Below are 24,154 nucleotides of genomic sequence, written 5' to 3' on the forward strand. Positions count from 1 at the left end.
ACTAAGCCCCCACATTGGGCTCCCATGCTGACAGCATGGAGCCTGCTTGAAATTCTATATCTCCGTCTCTCTCTCTGCCCCTCCCCCCCCCTCAAATTAGGTAAACATCAAAAAAAAAAAAAAAAAAAGGAATATGGTCGTACTATATTGGACTTTTATAAAGCTTTTTTGAGTAAGATAGTATACTGTTGGTGCTGATACAGACAAATTGTTGAATGAATCAGAACTGAGAGATCAGAAACAAAGTGTGTGTATGTGTATAAATATATACATATATATATTTATGCATATATATACAACATGCATATATGTGTAACTCTTATTTATGACAAAGATCACATGGTAGACTGCATGACGAGAGGAGGCTTTGATAGAGTTCTGAAAATTTTGTTACTCATATGGAAAAAATCAAATTGGTTTTCTATCTCACAGCTTACACAATAGCAACTCCTTGTGGGTTGAGAACTTACTTAAATATCAAAAGCAAAACTTAAAAACCAGAGGAATGTACGGGCGCCTGGGTGGCTCAGTCGGTTAAGTGTCCAGCTTTGGCTCAGGCCATGATCTCACGGTTCATGGGTTCAAGCCCCACGTCGGGCTCTGCTGACAGTGAGGAGCCTGGAGCTGCTTCAGATTGTTTCTCCCTCTTTCTCTCTGCCCCTCCCCGACTTGTACTCTCTCTCTCTCTCAAACATAAAATAAACATTAAAAAATATACTTTTATAAAATGGAGGAATGTATATGATGTCTTTATATTTTGTGTAAGGAATAATTTCTTAAACATGACAAAGTGCTAATCATAAAATAAATTATGAATAAAATCTGTTACATTAAGAATTTCTTTTCACCAGTAACAGCTTAAGGAAAGTGAAAAGGCAAGCTCTAAATTAGGAGAGTTTTGCCATACGTGTAACTAACAAAGGACTAGCATTCAAAATATATAAAGAACCACTGTAAATTGAGGAGAAGACAAACCTAATAGAAAAATGAACAAAAGGCATGTGTTCACCTTATCAGTGTTTAGAGAAATGTGTATGAAAACCATAATGAGATACCACTCACTCATTTTATTCCTATGCAACTGACAAAAATTAAGAATTCAGACAAAACCAAGTGTTGGAAAGGATATGGATGAATAGGGTCTCTAAGAAGCTTTTAGGAGTGGGTGAGGAGTGAAAATTTGGTACAACCACTTTTTTTTTTTTTAAACGTTTATTTGTTTTTGAGAAACAGACAGATCATGAGCACGACAGGGGAAGAGAGAGAGGCAGACACAGAATCCGAAGCAGGCTCCAGGTTCCAAGCTGTCAGCACAGAGCCCGACGCGGGGCTCGAACCCACAAACCGTGAGATCATGACCTGAGCTGAAGTCGGACGCTTAACCGACTGAGCCACCCAGGTGCCCCTGGTACAACCACTTTAACAGATTACATCTTTGATGCAATTTAAAAAAATTACAACCTAGAAATTCCATTCAGAGTACCTCTTATATATATGTAGTTTGATGCAAACAATCTTAGAGAATTATTTCAGTCTGTAGAAAGTTGTGAGATAGTTTTCAGCTCTGAAGATGTTTTTCCATACAAAATATTGTTTATCCAGCATGCTCAAGTCACATCAGTTGTGTACTCATGTGATAGGCAAGGAGCTTCGTCAAAGAAAATGTATATTTGATATCCTCAAAAAAGGGCCTGTGTTCTGAGGCTGAAATAAGGTTGGCAGGTAGTACTGGAATCAAATATGAATAGATAATAATAACTGATAGTATTAATAGAAATCACTATTAATAATAGTGCTATTAATAATATTTTTAGTAGAGGTCATTATAAAGCACATACCATTTGTCTGGCTCTTTGGCCTTCATTTAATGAACATTATTTAATTGTCATAAAACCTTTCTGATATAAGCACTATTCTCAATCGTGTTTTTCAGATAGCTGATAGTGAGCCATTGGGGGTTAAATAATTTCCACAGCTTCATATATGTGTACGTTGTGATGCTGGGATTTAAACAAAGACTGACTCCAATGTCTGAGATAAGGCAATATGGAAACTGTCATCCTTTAGATACAAAATCAATTTTTCTTCTTCACTTTGCTGAGAGAGCAGCTCTGATTCATGGCTATGGGCAATGGTCTTGTTGTCTCCAGATGCTTGGTACTATTGTTCAGAAAGTATTGGTATATATCTGTCTCCAATAATGAAAAACTAAAATTACATGTTAGATTTGCAATATTTCAGTAATACTATCTTATAGATGAACAATATAATATAAAGAGAGATACAGTTATCAAGGTGATACAATTATTTATATACATATATATGTATATATGTAATCTGAAGATTCATTTAAAATAACACCAAAAGATAAAATTGGCTTGTTTTTCTCTAGTTATCGGACTTCTTACTAAGTATAGGTATTCTCTTTTTATTGTACTTCGTTTTATTGCACTTCGCAGATACTGCGTTTTTACAAATTGAAGGTTTGTGACAACCCTGCGATGAGCAACTCTGTAGGCACCATTTTTCCAACAGCATTTGCTCACTTTGTGTCTCTGTGTCACATTTTGGTAATTATTGCAATATTTCAAACTTTTGAGTTTGATGACTTCAAGGGGTTCAAGACTTCAGTAGAGGAAGTAACTGCAGAGGTGACGGAAACAGCGAGAGAACTAGAATTAGAAGTGGAGCCTGCAGGTGGGACTGAACTGCTGTGATCTCAGGATAAAACTTGAACGGATGAGGAGTTGCTTCTTCTATATGAGCAAAGAAAGTAGTTCTTGAGATGGAATCTACTCCTAGCGATGATGCTGTGAAGATTGGGGAAATGACAACAGAAGGTTTAGACTATGACAGACATAGATGATAAAGCAGCAGCAAGGTTTGAGAGGATTAACTCCAATTTTGAAAGAAGTTCTGTAGGGACGCCTGGGTGGCTCAGTCGGTTAAGCGTCTGACTTCGGCTCAGGTCATGATCTCACGGTCTGTGAGTTCGAGCCCAGAGCCTGGAGCCTGTTTCAGATTCTGTGTCTCCCTCTCTCTCTGCCCCTCCCCTGTTCACACTCTGTCTCTCTCTGTCTCAAAAATAAATAAACGTTAAAAAAAAAAAATTAAAAAAAAAAAAGAAAGAAGTTCTGTATGTGTAAAATGCTATCAGATGGCATTACATGCTACAGAGAAACCATTCATGAAAGGAAGTCAATCAGTGCAGCAAACTTTATTGTTGTCTTATTTTAAGAAATTGGCACAGTCACCCCAGACTTCAGCGACCTGATTAGTCAGTAGCCATCAGCATCGAGGCAGGACCCTCCAGCAGCACAAAGATTACAACTTGCTGAAAGCTCAGATAATGGTTAACACTTTTTAGCAATAGTTTTAAATTAAAGTATATACATATATACTTTTTTAGACATAATGCTGCTGCACACTTAATAGACTACAGTGTTGTGTAAATATAACTTTTATATGACTTGCTTTATTGTGGTATTCTGGAACTGAATCTGCAATATCTCCAAGATGTGCCTGCAGACATAATGGAGGATGTCTTTTAAATATATTTTTAAAGGGGCGCCTGGGTGGCTCAGTCGGTTAAGCGTCCGACTTCGGCTCAGGTCATGATCTCGCGGTTCGTGAGTTCAAGCCCCGCGTCAGGCTCTGTGCTGACAGCTCAGAGCCTGGAGCCTGTTTCAGATTCTGTGTCTCCCTCTCTCTCTCTGACCCTCCCCCATTCATGCTCTGTCTCTCTGTCTCAAAAATAAATAAACATGAAAAAAAATTTTAAAAATATATATATTTTTAAAGATTTAAATGAAAAGTTGTTTAACAGCCCAGTTGGTTCAAAATTAACATTGTTGAGGGTTGGTTTGAGGTTAGGTCATATATCTGATGAGAAGAATTAATTGGTATATGTCTTGGCTTTCTGTTCTTTTGATACAAAACAAATGAGCCCATTTATGTGGTATCCAAGAGTTATTTGATTTCCACTAAAGAGGCAGAATGTTATAGTAGAAAGGCCTGGGATGAGAGTTTAGATACCTGGGATCTAATCTCAGGTTGACAGTTACTAACCCTGTGAACTTGGATCTATTGCTTACTAATGGGCACTCTCTTGGAAAAGTTACTTAACCCAGTTCTTAGTTTCCTCATATCAAAAGTGCAGATAATAATAAATACCTTGCTGGAATGTTAAAACAATAGTAACACAAGAAAGCATCCATGGTAGATTGCCTGATACAGAAATTCCATATTCTTTTCTTGGGCAAGGTTAGTTACATCTTTCGCTTTAGTTTCCTAAATGTATACTAATACTAATAGGATTTGTTACGTACCAGCCACTGTTCTAAGTGTGTTACATGAATATATTAATTCACAGCAACCTTATGAGGTAGGCACAGAGAGGTCAAACAACTTGCTTAAGGTTATTCAGCTAAACAATGGGGAAGCCTTTATTCAAATCCCACGGTCTGGTGCCAGGGCCTCTATTTTTAACCACTACACTGTACCTCCTTTCTAAAGGAAAGGGTTGTAGACTTTATCAGTAGTTTATTGCCTGTTATGCTGCATAATAAACAACCACAAAACCTCAGGGGCATAGAACAATAAGCATTTATTGATCACACATGTTGAAATGGTTGTTAGACAACTGTTGATCTTGGCTGAGCTGCCCCATGTGGCTTGGGGTTGGTTTGCTGTGGGGTTGGTTGGGACTGGGCAGTTTGCCTCTGCTCCAAGTGTGTCTCATCCTGCAGCAGACTAGTCTGGGAATATTCTCATGGTGAATGGCAGAAGTGAAAGAGCAAAACGGAAAAACACAAGTGGTTTTCCAAGCCTCTGCTGTCTCATGTCTGATAAAGCACATCACATGGCTGACCCCAGAGTCAAAGTGGGGAGACATTGCAGTTACATTACGAAGGCAGTAGATTTAAGAATGTGTCACTTGACACATTGAAGCTGTTTTGTAATATACCACAAATGCCACGGTCCAGGGTTCTAAAATTCTTGCATATTAAGGATTAATTCTAAAAGCTGACCTATGTCAAAATTGCCATTTCTGAAAATTAAATAAAAAACTTTTTTTTTCCATCTTACATATGAAGAAACTAAGCACTAGAGTTTCAAAAAGACTTGACAAGAGAACAAGACTTCTTTGGCTATATTTTTGCTTTTACCCTTTGACCCTCTTCAGCCATTTCTCCCACCCTCAACCCCCCATTTCTGGCAACCACCAATCTGTTCTCTGTACCTATAAGCTTGTTTTTTTTTTAATTCCACATATAAGAGACACCATATAATATTTGTCTTTAGATGTCTGACTTATTGCACCTAACACAGTGCCCTTGAGGTCCATCTGTGTTGTCACAGATGCCAAGATTTCATTGTTTTTTATGGTTGAGTAATAGTCCATTGTGTATGTGTGTGTGTGTCTGAACATGTATGTATATGCACACATACATATATACATACGTACACTCACAGACACACACAGTATAATTTCTTTATCCCTTCATTCATCATTGGACACTTAGGTTATTCTTAGGTTGTTGCCATATTTTGGCTATTGTAAATAATGCTATGATGAACATATATCCTTTTTAATTAGTCTTGTCATTGTCTTCAGATGAATACTCAGAAATTGAATTGCTAGATCATATAGTTTTATTTTTAATTTTTCCATACTGTTTTCTATAGTAGTTTCACCAATTTACATTTTCGCTAACAGTGCACACAGTTTCCTTTTTCTCTGTGTCCTAGCTAGCACTTGTTGCTTATCTTTTTGAAAATAGCCAATCTAACAGGTGTGAGGTGGTATCTACTTGGTTTTAATTTGCATTTTTTGATGATTATGATGTTGAGCATCTTTTCATGTGTCTGTTGGCCATTTGTGTGTCTTCTGTAGAAAAGGGTCTGTTTGGATCTTCTATTTTTTAATTGGATTGGGTGTTTTTTTCTTTTTTTTTTCTTTTGAGTTGTATCAGTTCTTTATATAATTATCAGATATATGAAAACTCTGAAAACACACACACACACACAACTTCTGGAAACTAGGCAGAAACTTCTTCCAGGAATACTTAGTTCAGTCTATAACCCCAGGATAGTGGTGGGGATGATGATGATGATGATAGGTAATCTTTAGGAGTTTACTATGTGCCAACCACTGTTCTCAGCACTTGATGTAGTTTCCTTAATCTTTACAACAACCCTATTAATGGGTACTATTAGTAGTTTATATCTCACAGATGAAGAACTGAGAAGTTTAGTAATTTCCCGGGGTTACCCAGCTTTTGTATAAGATCTCCACACCAGATAAATTTCAATTTTTTCTTTTTTTTTTTTTAAATCAAATTGTGTCTGGACTCCTTCGCTATGGATTTGAAGGTTGTCTGTAATTCCATTGCTCTGAAGTATAATTTTAGACATTTAAGAATCTGGGATTTTGTAGATGGCATGAATGTATTGAAAGGAGCTTTAGAACTAGATGCTTTAGAACTTTATTCCAGTTTCAAAAATATATGATTCTGAGTCCCTGTATGCATTTCCTCTTTTGTGTGTTCAGCTTTAAAAAGTGTTGCAAGGATCCTTTATGTGAATAACTAAACCTATTTCTAGGAGATGAAGAAAGTATGATCTAAAGTCCTTTTATTCCTGTGCTCCAAAAGTAGAATCCTTTGCTTTGAATTTCTTTCTCATTCTGCAGACAGAGTTCTCTGCCCTGACTTAGAGCATTCTTGAGAATAAAATTCTGTTTGATTTGGTCACATGATCAGAAAGACCAGATATGTCTTTCTGAGACACGATGTGAATGACATTAATGTATGTCATTAAAACAGGCATTTCTAATTCCACTGTGCCCCTGTTTCAGATATTTGAGAATTGAGCGGTACCTTACATTTCTTGGTATTTTGAGATGCTTAGCCGAGTAAATTGCTGTTTTATTCAACAGGTGGGTTTTCAGAAAAGACATATGAATGGAGCTCAGAAGAGGAGGAGCCAGTGAAAAAGGCAGGGCCAGTCCAAGTCCTCATCGTCAAAGATGACCATTCCTTTGAGTTAGATGAAACTGCACTTAATCGGATCCTTCTCTCAGAGGCTGTCAGGGACAAGGAGGTTGTTGCTGTGTCTGTGGCTGGAGCATTTAGGAAAGGAAAATCATTCCTGATGGACTTCATGTTGAGATACATGTACAACCAGGTACGTTAAGTGTTCTAAGGGGCACCTGGGTGGCTCAGTCGGGTAAGTGTCCAATTCTTGATTTCAGCTCAGGTCACGATCTCATGGTTCATGGGATCAAGCCCCATGTCGGGCTCTGCACTAACAGTGTGCAGCCTGCCTGGGGTTCTCTCTCCCTCTCTCTCTCTCTGCCCCTTCCCCACTATGCACACACTTGTGTGCTCTCTCTCAAAATAAATAAACTAAAACAAAAGCAGTGTTTTAAAATGTCTTCTTGTTTCCGTGCTTTTGTCACTTTGTGTTTTTATTCAGTAGTGTTAAGTATTTCCGCTTCCATTATCATATACCTTAATATGAACTAGTTTGCTAATGCTGTGGTACAACCATTCTGACTTCAGTGCTTTGGGCACCAAACTCCACAGGCCACTTTTGTCTGAAGCCACTTTGCAACATTTCCCTTAGGACATAACTTATTTTTTTAGAAAGAAACACAGCATAGTGATATGATTATAAACTTTACACTTTAGAGTGTGTAAAGTGTGTCAAATAATTTTTATCATAACTTTTATATTATAATCATATTCCCTCCAGCATTTATGATGACATTTTTCAAGCAGGCAGCAAAGTTAAAAGAATTTTATGGTGAACACCTACGTATCAAACTACCTAGATTTTACCGTTAATATTCTTGCTTCATCACATGTGTCTCCAGATACTCTTCCCTCTTTACATCTGTCACTGCATCTTATTTTTTTATTCATGTCATAGTAAACTGCTGACATTGGTTGCACTTCCTCATAAATATTTCAATATACATCATCATCATATATTTCAGTAGATTTTATCTTTTGTTGTAAAATCAGATACACTTACATGCACAAATTGTAGGTGTACATTTGCTAATTATTATTATTTTTTTTGGAAAATGCATATGCCTGGATGACCCCAAATGCTATCAACTATATCTTGCTGTTACCCCAGAAAGTTCTCTCTTATCTTTTCCCACTCGGCCCTCATCTTACCCATCCCCAAAGACAACCAACAGTGTTATAACATTTGAGACAGCAGTGTGGCACAGAAATGAGACTATAAGGGACCTAGGATAAACCAAAAGCAGAAGGATAAATGGGAAATCAGAGTCAGAAAACCGAAGGTTGGGAATGGAGAATGTACCAGTAGTTTTTTCTACTCTTTACCCACAGCCATTTCTGCTGCAAATATGGATGTTGAGGCAGAATAGACACACTACCCAAAGAAACTTTGTATCATGTATTTATACCATAACTATTCATTTTGGATTGATCTTTTATAGTTAGGGTATTTTTGATCAATTTTGTAAAGTTAACTTTAATATCTTCTATGTCTAGCTTCAGTTCAAACAAATCAAGAATAGAACTACCAAAATACTTCATGCTTTGAAACCAGACAGAACTCTCTGTTTCTAGCATATCACCATTAATATGCTACTTAACACAGCTGGGCAAATTAAGTGAACAAAATTAGTATCCATATTAGTTTCCATACTGTGGGATTATACAGTTTTAGGCATATTCATAGTTTTAACTGTGAAATAAACATTAAAATCAAATGCTCAGTAACACTTGTCCTGTTGCTTGTGTTAAATGGCACTTGCCAGATTAAAGTGTAACCGACCTGTTGTGTTTTTGTTTTTGTTTTTCTGCATCTACTACTAGGTGCCTCTCCTCTTGCTATTCACCCCCTCCTCTTCCACACTTGATCTTAGCCAAAAGGCCGAGAAGCGATCCCCCCCTCCTCTTCCAATACCAAAGCATTTGTATGTATTATTATTGTGTATATCCTGACATATTATGTTCTCTCTTATCTTTATTTCTTTGCTTCTAGAATGCCCTCCCCAAGTTTGCTCATCTGGAAAAATTCCCAAACATCCTTCAAGTTTTAGCACAAACACCACCTCTCCTATTAAGTCCTACCTGACCAACTGTTAGTTATTTCTTTTCCTATGCTTCTATCTTTGCGTAATACGCACCTCCATTTTGGCATGCATGTATGCATCATAATGGTTTCTTGACAGGTCTGTCTTTCTATTAGGCTGTAAGCTTCCTCTGGTCTGGAATGATATCTTCCTATTCCCAGGACCTAGAATAAAATGTAGCACATGGTTGCTCCTCTGTTATAATGTTTCAGATAACAAAGAAAGTAATTGTATCAGTACAGTAGATGTGAATACATCTCCTTTTGACGGCAGTTGGAGAGAGATACCCCCCAGAACGGATGCAGGGAAGAAAGTGTACCACGGTCCACTTCCATATCACAGACTTTCTTAATTTGCAGGAATCAGTCGATTGGGTTGGAGATTACAATGAACCATTGACTGGTTTCTCATGGAGAGGTGGGTCTGAACGAGAGACCACAGGAATCCAAATATGGAGTGAAGTCTTCCTCATCAATAAACCTGATGGCAAGAAGGTAAGATGCAAACTTTGTAAAGAAAATTGAGTTTTCAGTTGGCAACAGTTACCACTGTTCAGGATCCTTGAAAATGATCTTTTGAAAACTAATTTTGACCATTCGACATGAAATTCAAAAGGGATTCCTTGTTTCCCTTTCTGTTGATCAAGGTGATAAAATCATAGGAACGATAGAACAGCAGATCAGCAAGCTAACAGCTGTCTGTTGTTTCAGTGCTGTTTCTGTTAGCTTGGATTACCAGTGAAAATTAATCATTATAGTAGTCAGCTAATTAATATTTTCATTTTCTGTGGCATTCATGGCATATATAAAAAATTACCTGTTAAGTATTCATTGATAATGGGTTGCTATAGTTCTCATAGTGTTAACTTTGTAGTAGCCCTAATTCTACATATGTTCTATAAAATACCGATAATGTATTGTCTACTTGCCTGTAGGTTGCAGTGCTATTGATGGATACTCAGGGAACCTTTGATAGCCAGTCAACTCTGAGAGATTCGGCCACGGTATTTGCACTTAGCACAATGATCAGCTCAATACAGGTATGGAATAAAATAAATCCATTTCAATGGCTGTTACTTTAAAAATTATAAATATGTGTATTCCTACATTCTTACTACCATGCGTGTGGTAGTGAGACCAACAACAGAAATGCTAAATATGTTATTTGGCTCAGCTAGCATCCCAGTTCTTATGATTTCTATGAGTAGAATTGGTTTGGTTATTGTAATCTAATTTCTGATCAGTTTTCAAGCTGCCAATAGCCAGAAAAGTTTGCATTATTTCACTGATAATTTTTTATGTTTAAAGCCTACAATAAACGTAATAATATTGTCTTATAATGTATGCAGATAGATATATTGGAACTACCCATTATAAGTTACATTTACTGAACCGAGATTTATAAATGGGTTTTGTTTTGTTTTGTTTTCATAGCGTGTAGAAACATTGCTAAGGGTAAAAGCATTGATACGCTTTCCCAGCTGTTAAAAACACTTAATTAACATTTAGGAAAATAAATGTCTCACAAAAATTTTTTTATCTTTCTTTCCTTTTTTTTCTTTGTCTCTTACTAAGTATTGTTTTTGAGGTTAATGTAAGCTTTACAGATCATCTTGGAAAGTCTCTGGAGAGTTTTACTATAATCATAGAACACATAGCATGAAAGGTTTTACATTAACTTTTAGATATTTTCTATTTATTAGAAACAGCAAGAAGTAGTAGTAGCCAAGAAAACAGTTAAAAGAAAGGTAAGATAGTTTAAAAAGGTAGGGGAGGCAGAGTGGTTGGGATGAACAAGTCAAGGCTAAATTACAAGTGAGCAGAGAAAGAGGCTCGTGAGCCAGCAACCAGGGTATCATGTGTGGTTAGGACAGTGAGAGGGTGGATAGAAGGAAGACTGAATATTTTCTACAAAAAGCTTTAAAGTGGAAGCCATGATTATAACCTGTGATTGATTAGCTTTTAAAAATAGACTTCTTAAAACATATGAGCCTGTAAAATACGGACTTAATGTCTAATTTCTTCATAATCAGCAGTATAAAACCACTTGTACAAACCAATTAAAACATAATTCTTTATTACCTATATTTCTGTTTTACCTGAAGACATTGAATATTTTCACTGAAAAATCTTAAGTCCTTAGTAATGACCTTTTTATCATCTGAGAAACAATCTCTTATTTAAGTAAGTGCACAAAGCATTCTCTTTGTGTCAATACATAAACATAGAAGCTTCCTTCACTGTTTTTTGAAATTACTCCTCGAAAGAAAAAACAAAAGATAGAATGTCATCTTAGTACTGTGGTCTGTTCATGAAGTGGTTATGTATATGTATAGGGATATGAGCCTGATACTCAGAACCTAACTTCAATGTGATAGAACTTTCCAGAGACTTAACTAAATTAATCAATTGTGAGAAAGTCAACATAATTTTTCAAGACAAAATTTCATGTATGGCTTACTCAGATCTAGATTGTTATTATTTTGCTATGCTTGTAAGAATGATTTTTTATTGACTAATCATTAAATCAGTTTCATAAATAATTTTAATATTCTGTTTCCAGAGCAGGTGGCTGTTGTATTTCTGGAACAATTTTATGATCATTGTACATGGTTTATTGTTTCTCAAGCTTTCTTTACTCTTCTCTCAAGGTCTTATAAATACCATTACGTGAGAATACATGTAGGGGCACCTGGGTGGCTCAGTTGGTTAAGCGTCTGACTTTGGCTCAGGTCATGATTTCTTTGCTCATGAGTTCGAGCCCCGCATCAGGCTCTGTGCTGACAGTGTGGGTCCTGCTTGGGATTCTCTCTCTCTCTCTCTCTCTCTCTCTCTCTCTGTCTCTCTCTCTCTCTCCCTCCCTCTCTCCCTCCCTCCCCTCTCTTCTCCTCCCCAACTTATGCTTGCTCACTCTCGAAATAAATACACTTTAAAAAAAGAATACATATAAGAAAGTTTGATTTTGTGAAAATTGATATTTATAAAAATAAAGAATGACATAGTAAGTACTTCGAAGGATGCCAGTTATCGTTTCATTTTGACTTTATTTCTTAATCAAGGTATATAACTTATCCCAGAATGTCCAGGAGGATGATCTTCAGCACCTCCAGGTAACAATATGTATACTCTTTTTTCTATATATCTGGTAATGTTTTGAAGATGTGTGGATTTTGTTAGGCCTTCTCCTACCTAAAACTAAACAATTCAGAAAGATTTAGAAACATAATCAAATGGAGATTGTCTTATTCCCAGGTTTCTTGTTTTAGCCCTCCATGGTTATGTTCTCTGTCTCTCATTCAGTTTTCAAAGTTCTTTGTTACTCTAAAGCTACTTGTTACTGGCTCCGTATATTTGAAAATATATGGCAAATTAGAGTAGAGAAAGAGCCTTTGGTTTAAAAATGACCCCAGATGTGAAGCTGACCCAGTTATAAAATAAATAACTCACAGAGATAAAGAGTACACCACAGAGAACGCCGTCATTAATACCGTAATGACATCGTCTGGTGACAGATGGTGACTGCACTTGCCGTGGTGAATGTAGCGTAGTGTATACAACTATCAAATTGCTATGCTGTGCACCTGAGACTAATATTATATTGTATGTCAACTATACTTTAATACTACATTTTAAAACCCTTTCTGTTCTGTGTGCTGCCCTCAGGGGTATTGTTACAGCACAAATGCAGAGAACAATAGTGAAAGTGAAGTTGAAGTCTTATGGTCAGAGATTTAATAATTGCTAGTATGATATCAGTTGCGTGCCAGATTTTTTTTTCCCTGTGGACCACTTTATACTCAAGAACTATGAGGAGCTACCTGATAATTCATAAAACTCTGTTTTAGATCTGAAAGAGACTTCGGTGACTCCTAATTTACCCTTCATATTTTACAGATGAGGTAAATTTGGCTGAAAATAGTAAATGACTTGCCTAAACTCATGTGGCTAATTAGTGGTAGAGTGGGCATAGAGATCTGGGCATCTTCTGGGCTCAGGGCTTCTTCCACGCTCCAAGTAGCATTTAAATTTCAGATAAGTAAAAGATTAGATATTTCCTGAAGATAGTTTACATCTTTGTAACACTTTCTGCTCTTTTTCAATTCATGTTATTTTGGTTACACAGCAAAACCTATGTACCTTAAATATATAATCTATCTTGGCAATAAGAGCCATGTACAGCTTTAGCAGACAACATAGAATGATAGAGCAGGGTAACCTGTGATGCTGGACATAACATTTGGAGTTCAACATTATTCCCAAATCTATTTCTAGTATCTCACACTGAGCATTTGTGACAAATAGGCAGTATGCTGAATGACTGTTCGATGTTTCTTGTAATCAGTACGATTTACTTCTTCAGGCACGTGTCATAACTAGCCAATTATTTTCCAAGTTAATGGCATGGCACTGTTCAATACCAGCTTAGGGATTTCTTAAAGAAGGGCTGATTTTGGACTTTGATATTGAGTAAGTAATGTTTTTCTGAGACCATTTAAAACTTTTCCTGTAAATGGCAACACCTCAGCCTCCTCAAAAAAGATTGTGAATTCAAATTATGTTAGTAGATTATTCCAGTGAGAGTGCCTAATCCCTGGAGCAGCTGCAATATTCCAGACACAGTATTCCAGACTTTTCATTTAAATACTCTAATCAGATGCCTAGTAATTACTCTGGGCTTCCCCGATCCCCCTGCAGGGGAGATGGGTGTTGCTGTGGGAGCTATCCGAGAAGGGCAAGGGGTGGGAATCCTCTGTATCACTTGCACCCCGGCTCTGAGAAGCTGTTGTGCCTTGTAAGTCTTGTGGATGAAGTGGCATTTCCTGTGTACAGACGGGGAAACCCATTCCACTGATGACACACTCATCGGAGGCCTAATCACAGTCTTTGTTCTCTGAAATCTTCCTTAAGTTTTTAAACAACACAAAAAAATGAGAGGGTGCCTCTCAGTTGGGAGCAATTAAAAACAGAAGAAGGCAGTGTATTTGGTTGTATTTTTAAGCCAGATGCCTCTATACCTTTGTAATAATTCAGTCCATTGTGCCATTAAATTTCCTCAGGCGACAACTTTCGTTAAATATATCCAACATAGTTTATGGCTCTCTGGTCTAATCTGTGCAAGTTCTGCTTTGAAAGGGTTTTTAACATGTTTCTTTCTCCCCCATCTTCCCTACAAAAAACTGCCCTACATTCTTGATATAAAGTTGTTGGCTTTGAAGTAGAAACTTTATTTTTAACATATACTTTATGTCCTTAATTTTTAAATATCCAATTACTATCGTTCTGCTTTGTTTAATACTTAGTTCCTTAAAATGTTTATTGTAACCTTAATAATATAGTATTATGTTATAGTGAGGGGGGGAAAATGAATGGAAGAAAGCACAGAAGTAAAACTTTGCAGATACTGAAGTTTGTGTGTGTGTGTGTGTGTGTGTGTGTGTGTGTGTGTGCGCGCGCGTGTGTGTATGTGTGTGTTATTTCCCTTGTAGCTTTTCACTGAATATGGCAGACTGGCGATGGAAGAAATATTCCTGAAGCCATTTCAGGTGAGTGAAGAATAAAATTATGGTATATTCTTATTAAATTTTTCTAAAGAGTATGACCAGGTATATGAATTGAGAAGGTCACATTTCTTTCCTTTTTTCTTTATTTCATTCAAGAAGCACTTTGAATACCTTGCTAGTGCTATTTGGTGCAAGTAGGAGATTCAAATGGGGAAATGAAAATTTAACAAATTATTTTTTTAAAGAAATGGGAAAAACTTATTGGGAATAACAAAAATAAATAAAAGAAATGGGAAAATGAAAAGATGAATTAGATATTTTGATTCCTACAAGAATATCATCTTTTCTTCCCTGAATTCAACTCTAGAGATGTCACAGAAACCAAAAGAAAACTGATGAATTTGTCAAACATAAAAGCTAAAAACAAACAAGATTCCTGGGACTATAGAAAGGGTTACAAGTCACACAAAACCTGGCTAAGGCACAGAGACAGGATATTGGTCAGGTGGGTGCAAGTTTATTGAAGGTACTTTCTCTTTCTTACACAGTGACCCATGTGAACCATCACTTGCTTCATTGCACTAAGTATCAGACTAGCAACCAGCTCAGCCTCTTGGAACAGCAGGATAACATCAGGGCAATATATGAGCTCGTGTTGGGTGGTATAAACAGACTATTGGGTCCTTTAATGCTCCCTTCTGCCCCAGCAGTCTTTAAATAACAGGAACCAGGAGAGTATAATTAAGTCAAAAAGCCCTTGAAAGCCTGGAGGAGGTACAGATTTAAACACCCAAGACTGCTCACTTGAAGCATGACAGCGTCAGCCTTGGCTTCTCAGGGGGGCTCAGGCTAAGTCCCAGAATTTAGCCCCTCCGTGGTACGTATCACCAGCCAAGATGGATAATACCCTGAGAGGTATGTGAACGTACAAGGAGAACGAATGATAAAGGGCAAAGTAGAATTTATGGCTTCAATGGCAAGTAGTTTATTTTTATTTTTTTATAAGTTTATTTATTTATTTTGAGAGAGAGAGAGCATGTGCAGGTAGGAGGGGGGCAGATAGAGAGGGGGAGAGAGTATCTGAAGCCAGACTCTGTGCTGTCAGTGCAGAGCCCGAGACAGGGCTCGAACTCACAAACCGTGAGATCGTGACCTGAGCTGAAACCACGAACCAGATGCTTAACAGACTGAGCCACCAAAGCACCCCAGCAGGTAATTTAAAATGAGTTATTTAGTTATCTATTGTTGCATAACAAATCATCCTAAAAGGATAAACATTTATTGTTTCACACAATTTTTAAGGGTCAAGAATCTGGAGTGGCTCAGCCTGGGTGATTTTGGTTCAAGGTCTCTAATGAAATTATGCAAGATATTGGCCAACAAAACATTCTCAGAAGACCTGACTGGAGGGTCCACTTCTAAGCTTACTCACATGGCTGTTGGCAGGAGACTTCAATTCCCTGCCATATGGACCTTTCCACAGGGCTGTTCACACCAAGGTTCCCAGGGCAAATGATTCCACTGCCAGAGTGACCAAGCTGCAATCATTTATAACCTCATCTTGGAAGTGAAGACCCCGTCAGTTCTGCTAAATTGTATCTGTTGTACCCACCTACCCTGATATAATGTGGGAGGGGACCAAATAAAGGTGGGAATACCAGGAGGAAAGGATCTCAGATATAGTAAAAAATAAGCAAAGAAACTAGTACATACCTATTAGAATGGCCAAAGTCCAGATCACTGACAATACCAAATGCTCCCCAAATGAGGACGTAGAATGTTAGAAACTCCCATACATTTCTGGTGGGTGTGCAAAATGGTACAGCCACTTTGGAAGATAGTTTGGCTGATTTTTACAAAACTAAACATATTCTTTACATATGATCTGGCGTTGTACTCCTTGGTATTTACCCAAAGGAATTAAAAACTTCTGTCTATACAAATACCTGCACACAGATGTTTTTAGGAGCTTTATTCATAATTGCTCAAACTTGAAAACAACAAAAATGTCCTTCAATAGGAGAATGGATAAATCAACTTTGCTACATCCAGACAGTGGAATATTATTCAGAGTTAAAGGAAATGAACCATCAGGCCATGAAAAGACATGGAGAAACCTTAAATGCATATTATGAAACAAAAGAAGCAAATCTTTAAAAGCTACATACTGTACTATGCTACATACTGTAAAATTCCAACTGAAATTCATAAAACCTTGGTTTGCGAGCATGGTTCACTCTGGAAACATGCTTGTAATCCAAAGCACCTGTATATCAATGCGAATTTCCTCATAAGAGATAATGGAAACTCAGATGATTCATTTCACAACCCAAAAATATTCATATAAAAATGACTACAATGCTATAATATAATACAAAATAATAAAGTACAAAATACAAAGAAAAATTAACCAGCACTTACCTTTGAAAACCTTTGTTGTGAGGGAGACAAAAGACAGGAGTGTTATTGTGTAGAACGACTTTCACTATCACTCACAGAATCACTACTATCCATTGGGTCAATGGAATCTTTTTCTTTTTGTGCACCTTCAACAAGGAACCTATCCAATGACCTAGAATGAGGCAAATTATTCCTAAGCTAACTCTTGTATGGAAAAGCAAAGGACTGTCCATAGGTGCTTTGAAGTAACAAAAAATAAACTAGTGCCCATTGTGGGCACCTTCTAACATTCTGGAAAATCACTGATTTCTGCCAAACACCATAGCCTGAGACCAAGCATCTAAGCATGGGAGACGATCACCCACAATCCCACAGAGAGAGAGAGAGAGAGAGAGAAGAACCATGTTCACACAAGGGAAGAGGGTGCAGACAGGAGTTCAGGTAGAATAAAAACAGTCCCTGCTTACAATCCTCTGTTTTGTTTACAGTACCTACTAGTGTCTGTTAACTTTAAAAAATAATAATTTTTCAGGTTGATAAGTGAAGTATTCTATAGTAATTGGGCTATTAGCTTAGGTTTTTCTCTGAACTTTTTACTCTCTGGATCCATTGGCATAGGGTAGGAACTCCATTGCAAATTCTGGAAAGGATTTTTAAGTCTTAACCAGCAAATGTTACTACTTTTTAAAAAAGTTTTTAATGTTTATTTTTGACAGAGAGAGAGAGAGAGAGAGAGAGAGTGTGCAGGGGAGGGGCAGAGAGGGAGGGAAACACAGAATCTGAAGCAGGCTCCAGGTTCTGAGCTGTCAGCACAGAGCCCAACACAAACCATGAGATCAGACCCACAAACCATGAGATCATGACCTGAGCCGAAGTCGGGAGATTAACCGGCTGAGCCACCCAGGTGCCCGAAATGTTACTACTTCTTATGCTTTTTAAGATACATTAAGACCAAGAGGGACCAACTGGTGCTCTGATTAGATAGGTAGGTAGGTAGGTAGGGAGGGAGGGAGGGATACTGCTTTTGGTAAAAGAAATAATAAAAATGAGAACAATGGAAAAAGTTTTAGCACTTGTTGGTAAACTGAAGGCATTTTGAAATGTCAGTGAAAAAAGTTTTCACTGACACTGAAAGTTGACAAAGTTGACACTGAAAGAGTCAACAATGACTTCTAAACAAGTCTGTACCTGTAAATCTATGTATCTGAAATTGAAATGAGGAAGTCATTAAGTAGCAAAAGTGGCTTCCAAAGATACTTAATGATATTTAAAATGAAAGCAACCAAATTCAAAACAAAAAATACTACACACCATGAAATTAAAAAATAATATGCAAATATATTCAGGTCTCAGAATTTTTAAGGTATCAGCAAATAATTCACATTTTTAAAAAAACACCATTAAGACCAATGTTAATGAGCTTTACTAGCTACAAAATAATTCACATTTACCTTAGAAAAAGTTTCAAGAGAAAAAGTTCTGATAGGGTATAATTTTTAAATGAAAGTTCAATTAATTCATCAAGATTTTTTTACTTTTTATTTTATTTTTTAATGTTTATTTTTGAAAGAGAGCGTGAGTAGGGGAAGGGCAGAGAGAGAGGGAGACATAGAATCCGAAGCAGGCTCCAGCCTCTGAACTGTCAGCATAGAGTCCGATGACGCAGGGCTCAAACTCACAAACGGTGAGATCATGACCCAGGCCGAAGTCAGACGCTTAACTGACTGAGCTGCCGAGGTGCCCCTATAAGCTTTTTTTTAGAAGGTTATCACTTCCATCCTCTTCTTCTATCTCAGGAGAGAGCAGGTTTATTTATTTGGATAAAAGTGTGGAGAAATTTTAAACACTGCCCAAGAAGGCAAGGTGAGAGGTAATGAAATTTAAATCATAGTAATGTGTACTCAAACTAAATTTAATAAATTCAAAATAGAAGAATTCTTACGTCTGAAACAGTGAAATTGTAAATAATGAGCAAGATATATCACAGGCTGGAAAAGTAAGGGTAATTAGGCAATGAAGTAAATAGCTGCATTAACAGATTCATTTGATTCTTTTTTTTTTTTTTTTTTTAAGGTTTATTCATTTTTCAGAGACAGAGCATGAGAGGGGGGAGGGGCAGAGAGAGAGGGAGACACAGAATCCAAAGCAGGCTCCAGGCTCTGAGCTGTGGTCACAGAGCCGGACACGGGGATCAAACTCACAGACTATGAGATCATGACCTGAGCTGAAGTCGGATGCTCAACCGACTGAGCCACCCAGACACCCCAGATTCATTTGATTCTTAAATGAAAAGCCAGTTTATATCAAGAAAACAAAATATCTGTGGTATTTAAAAACTGTTTTTAAGCAGAGAACTAAAAGCGCAGTGAATTCAGTTTAAAAGCAATATTGAAGTGTAAAGTTTATCCAAGTGGTGTGCTGGTAAATGTATACAACTGGCTGGTGAGGAGGGAGGAGGTGGTTCTGATTTAAAGCATTTGCTGATTTCTGGTATGAATACCTTTACCATGGCTGATTTCAAGCTGCCAACATGATGTCAACTGACTTGTAAAATTTCTCAGACTTGAACAACTGCTCCTTGTGAGCCTGTAAGGGCCAGCTTTACACTAGTTAGCACACTCAGGAAGTATAACCCATGACAAGACATTGCATTTGAAGATTGAATTAACAACTGGGCACATCCTGGCAGAGGCATCTCTGGTAGGGGAGGTTCTGGTAGCAGAGAGGTAGGGTGCTGTTTCTGTGTACATTTTAATGTACAAGTTGGTAGTAGATTAAGGTTTGCCTATAATAGGAAAATAAGGATAAACCCTAAAAAAAACTTCCTGCACACAAACTTTAGTTCCCTTCTCTTAGAAGCTTTATTTTATTCCTGAGCATGTATTTTAGGACCACTTATCTTTAATCTCTGCTCTTTCACCTCCTCGATGTTAAGTACTTCACCTTCTAGATTAGTTAATTCACCCCAGTTTTCTCCCATAGCATTTAAAACATTTTTTTTCAATGTGTATTTATTTTTGAGAGAGACAGAGTGTGTGAGCAGGGAAGGGGCAGAGAGAGAGGGAGATACAGAATCCAAAGCAGGCTCCAGGCTCTGAGCTGTCAGCACAGAGCCCAACACGGGTCTCGAACTCACAAACCTCGAGATCATGACTGAGCCGATGTTGGACGCTTCACCAGCTGAGCAACCCAGGGCCCCTCTCCCAATAGCATTTTTAATTAATCATTTCATATGCTTAATGGCCCTTAAGGGCCTTAGAAATAGATCGACACACACACACACACACACACACAATAAGTACATGAGGTGATGAATATGTTAACTAACTTTATTGTGGTAACCATTTCACAATGTATACGTGTGTCACATCATTATGTTGTAGACCTTAAACATACACAATGTAATATGTCAGTTATAGTTCAGTAAAGCTGGAGGGAAAAAAAGATTTGAATCCTCTTTGTGAGAAAAAGCAAAACTCAACTTTTCATGTTTCCTTTGGTAGAGATGTAATTATTAGATCAGTCCATGCCACTTTTATGGTTAAACTGAATGTTGATGGAAAACAATAGTAGAGGAAGCATATAATAATATATTGCTATATTAGGATAAACCTTCTGTTTCTCACAATTTCTCATTCAAATTGGGCCTACATATGGAAAATTAGTAATATTTTACTTAATTATATTTAAGGACCCTTTATTCCTGTGATTTAAAAATGTTCAGGGGCTCCTGGGTGGCTCAGTTGGTTAAGCATCTGACTTTGTTTTATTTATGTATTTTGAGAGAGCAGGAGTGAGTGGGAGAGGGGTGGGAGTGGGGAAGAGGGGGATAGAGAGAATCCCAAGCAGGCTCCATGCTGTCAGCACAAAGCCTGATGTGGGGCTTGATTCCATGAAACATGAGATCATGACTTGAGCCAAAATAAAGAGTTGGATGCTTAACTGACTGAGCCACCCAGGCAACCTAAGAGTACATGTGTGCTCTCTTGCTCTCTCTCTCTCTCTCTCTCTCTCTCTCATAAATAGATAGATAGATAGATAGATAGATAAACAAACATAAAAAAATACATGTATAAAAATGTTTGGGGTGCCTGGGTGGCTCAGTCAGTTAAGCATATGACTCTTGATTTCAGCTCAGGTGGTGGTCTAGGGTTCATGAGATCTAGCCCTGTGTCAGGCTCCATGCTGACAGAGTGGTGCCTGCTTGGGACTCTCCCTCGCCCTCTCTCTCTCTGCCCCTCCCCCCCCCCCACACACACACTCTCTCTCTCTCTCTCAAACTTTCTCAAATAAAATAAACTTAAAAAATAAAAATAATAATTAAAAATTAAAAATGTTCATCTACAGAATAAATTCTTTGATAGTGATTTCAGCCACTTTAAAACAAACTATTCTTGGTCAAATATCTATGATGACTGTAATTGCCAAGTCATACCAGAGAAATGCATGACTTCACTGAGAAAATGAGAGGCTGTTTGTGCCTACATGGGCTGTAAATAAAGAAAAAGATATGATGGTAGGGCCGAGAAAAAGGATAGCTTTCTGAGAAAGCTACCTTATCCCATGTTCCTTCTAGAGAGCAATTTAGGTGATCTGAGAGCTGTATGATTCAGAATAAATATTCACCTGGCTACATAGAATTAGGTCAGTGATATGCACCAGGATTCTCCCAGTGTCCACATTTAGGTACATGAACTATGTAGAAGATCTGTATAAAATAGTAATAGTTTATTGAGCATTTATGTTGTGCCAGGCGCTGTGCCAAGTATGTTTCTTACATAAGTCAGATTATATTCATTATAGTTATATAAAAATAAGTAATGTTGTTTCTTTACTCTTTCTTTTTTAACTGATGAAGGAACACTGAAGCATAGAGTAGTTAAGAAACTTGTCCCTGGCCACATCATATCTGTTTTTTTAAAGGATTTATTATTTTTTTAAGGTTATTATTTTGAGAGAGACAGAGTAAGCACAAGCAGGGAAAGGGCAGAGAGGGGGAGAATCCCACCTAGCCTCTGTGCCATCAGCTCAGAGCCTGACGCAAGGTTCGAACTCAGGGAAATGTGAGATCATGACCTGAGCCAAAATCAAGAGTTGGACACTTACCTGACTGAACCAGCCAGGCGCCCCTGGTCACATAATATCTTTAAGTTGCAGAGCTGGTCTTCAACCCACGTAGGCCACAGGCTCAACACCCTGATAGTTCCACCATCCTTTATTGCCTCTCTTCCCCCTCATAATCCTCGTACTTACTGAGCTATATCGTGTAGTCTTATATTTGAATGTGCACATCTTCCTAAATTATAAATACCTTAGGAGCATGAACTATTGTAGTTTCCTTGTTTTCTTTTTAGTCTAGTACATCTAACTTCATACAGCAGATGTTCAATTAATGTTTGCTAATTATGGTGCTGTACACATAATTGGGATTGTGTATAGTTTGAATATAATCCATGGGACTCAGAATTGAAAGACCTGAATTCAAGTTCTTGTGTGACTATTACATGTCCATCCTAGTATTACCTCTTTACATTTTAAGATAAGATACATAAATATTAAGTCATACGCTGGTATGAGAGTGTCCAAAGTATTTGTATATGCATGGCCCCTTCTTGAACTGCAGAAACAACAATCATGAAATTTTCTTTTGGTGGGTAAGGGTAGTAGAGATTCTGAATTGAAAGTATTAATTGCTGGGTGGTAATATAAAAAGAGTAAAGTAACATATTTCATTAGTTTAGACTAACAGAAAAATGTTTGATGTTTTCAGTTCGCAGTAGTGATTGTATGTGGTACCATCAGATTTAAAGGTGATCTTAGTACAGTCTGAAGATGCTTCAAGTAGTCAGACAGTTAGTGGTTAGATGTAGTTCAAGTAGTTAGACAAGGTGCTCTGAAGTTAGAGCAGCTGCTCTGAAGCAAGGGAAGCCTTGGCTGCTGGATCAAGGGATGGGCCATTAAAGTCATTGATGTTTGCCAGGTTGTAATTTAATAACTTGGATGGCCTAATTTCTCATATACATAAAAAAGAAAGATTTATGTAATTTGGAAGATATTAATCTAGACTCATTCTGCCTATGCCCTTGGTGATTTTTGCTCAGAGAGATTCTTCGGTTACTTTTGGAGTCATCCACAACTATATTTTTAGCCAAGAAGGGAAATTCATTCTTCAAGTGGATTTTTTGCTTGCTCTACCTATAGGTGTCTCTGTTGATCGATTCCTGATTCATAGAGAACAAAGGATATTTTTGGTCTTGTTTTTCACGTGGAGGGCCCCAAATTTGTTTTAATTTCTACCCTGTTAACTATTCAAGCCCCTCTGAAAAGTCAGCCGTATATTGGAGATTTCTAGATTGATGATTTTTCTTTCAAGTTTTTTTCTTCAGATTCCTGTATTCTATGTCTGAGCCCATTTAAAAAAGAGCAGACAAGGTTTCCTTTACTTCAGCTATTTAGGTACCCAAAAGATTGAAAATTTCCTGAAGTCTATTTAAGTTTTTTATGATTGATCTTTATTTTGTTTGCAATTTTGAATCTTTGACCAATTAATCACTGAGAGAAAGTCTTCTGAAATGGTGTTAAGGGATGTTTTATCTATTTTTCTTGCCCTCTAAAGGCTGTTAAAATGTTTTAATTTATTATTATTATTATTATTATTATTATTATTATTTTGAAGAGCTGGTTTGCTTAGATGTTCTCCTGGTCTTTCTTACACTACTGCTTTTCACCATTTTTCCCCCATCCTAGAGACTAAAAATTAAGTGAACTAGTTGGAACAGAACTGATAGTTCGGGTCAGTAAGTATCAAACAAAATCCTGAATTACACAGCAAATTTCTGCCTTCTTGGGTTAAAAAAAATTCTTTAAACTCAGCTCTAGACCAGGGTTTAAATTCAGCTATCTATAGAACAGCCTTCTGGTCTAGCAGTTTGAAGTTGTTTGGGGCAGTGTGGCCAGTCCTTGTCTAGGAAATCAGTTAGGAGGTCAGGGGAGGGAGCAGGAGGAATTGAAGGGGTGCAGTGAGTGGTGAAGATAAAACTGAAAGAGATACAAGGAGGGTAAGTTTCAGAAGGTAAAAGAGTCAAATTGAGAGATGCTATTTGGAATCAGCATTTTGAGATCTCGGTTTACTA

General features: G+C 37.4%; 1 protein-coding gene across 3 annotated transcripts in view; it reads left to right on the forward strand.

The window, feature by feature from the left end:
* ATL1 (atlastin GTPase 1) overlaps positions 1 to 24,154 on the forward strand; it is a 71,450-nt gene that overhangs the window by 27,952 nt on the left and 19,344 nt on the right. For 2 of the 3 annotated variants that reach the window (XM_060619815.2, XM_060619816.2), the window contains exons 2-6: positions 6,941 to 7,188; positions 9,481 to 9,615; positions 10,056 to 10,160; positions 12,180 to 12,230; positions 14,607 to 14,663. In XM_060619815.2, the coding sequence (XP_060475798.2) occupies positions 6,941 to 7,188; positions 9,481 to 9,615; positions 10,056 to 10,160; positions 12,180 to 12,230; positions 14,607 to 14,663 (596 nt within the window). The remainder of the gene's footprint in view (positions 1 to 6,940; positions 7,189 to 9,480; positions 9,616 to 10,055; positions 10,161 to 12,179; positions 12,231 to 14,606; positions 14,664 to 24,154) is intronic. The other variant, XM_060619817.2, reaches the window with a different exon arrangement.

Source organism: Panthera onca, chromosome B3, assembly GCF_046562875.1.
Source record: "Panthera onca isolate mPanOnc1 chromosome B3, mPanOnc1 haplotype 2, whole genome shotgun sequence".
NCBI classification, from domain to species: domain Eukaryota; kingdom Metazoa; phylum Chordata; class Mammalia; order Carnivora; family Felidae; genus Panthera; species Panthera onca.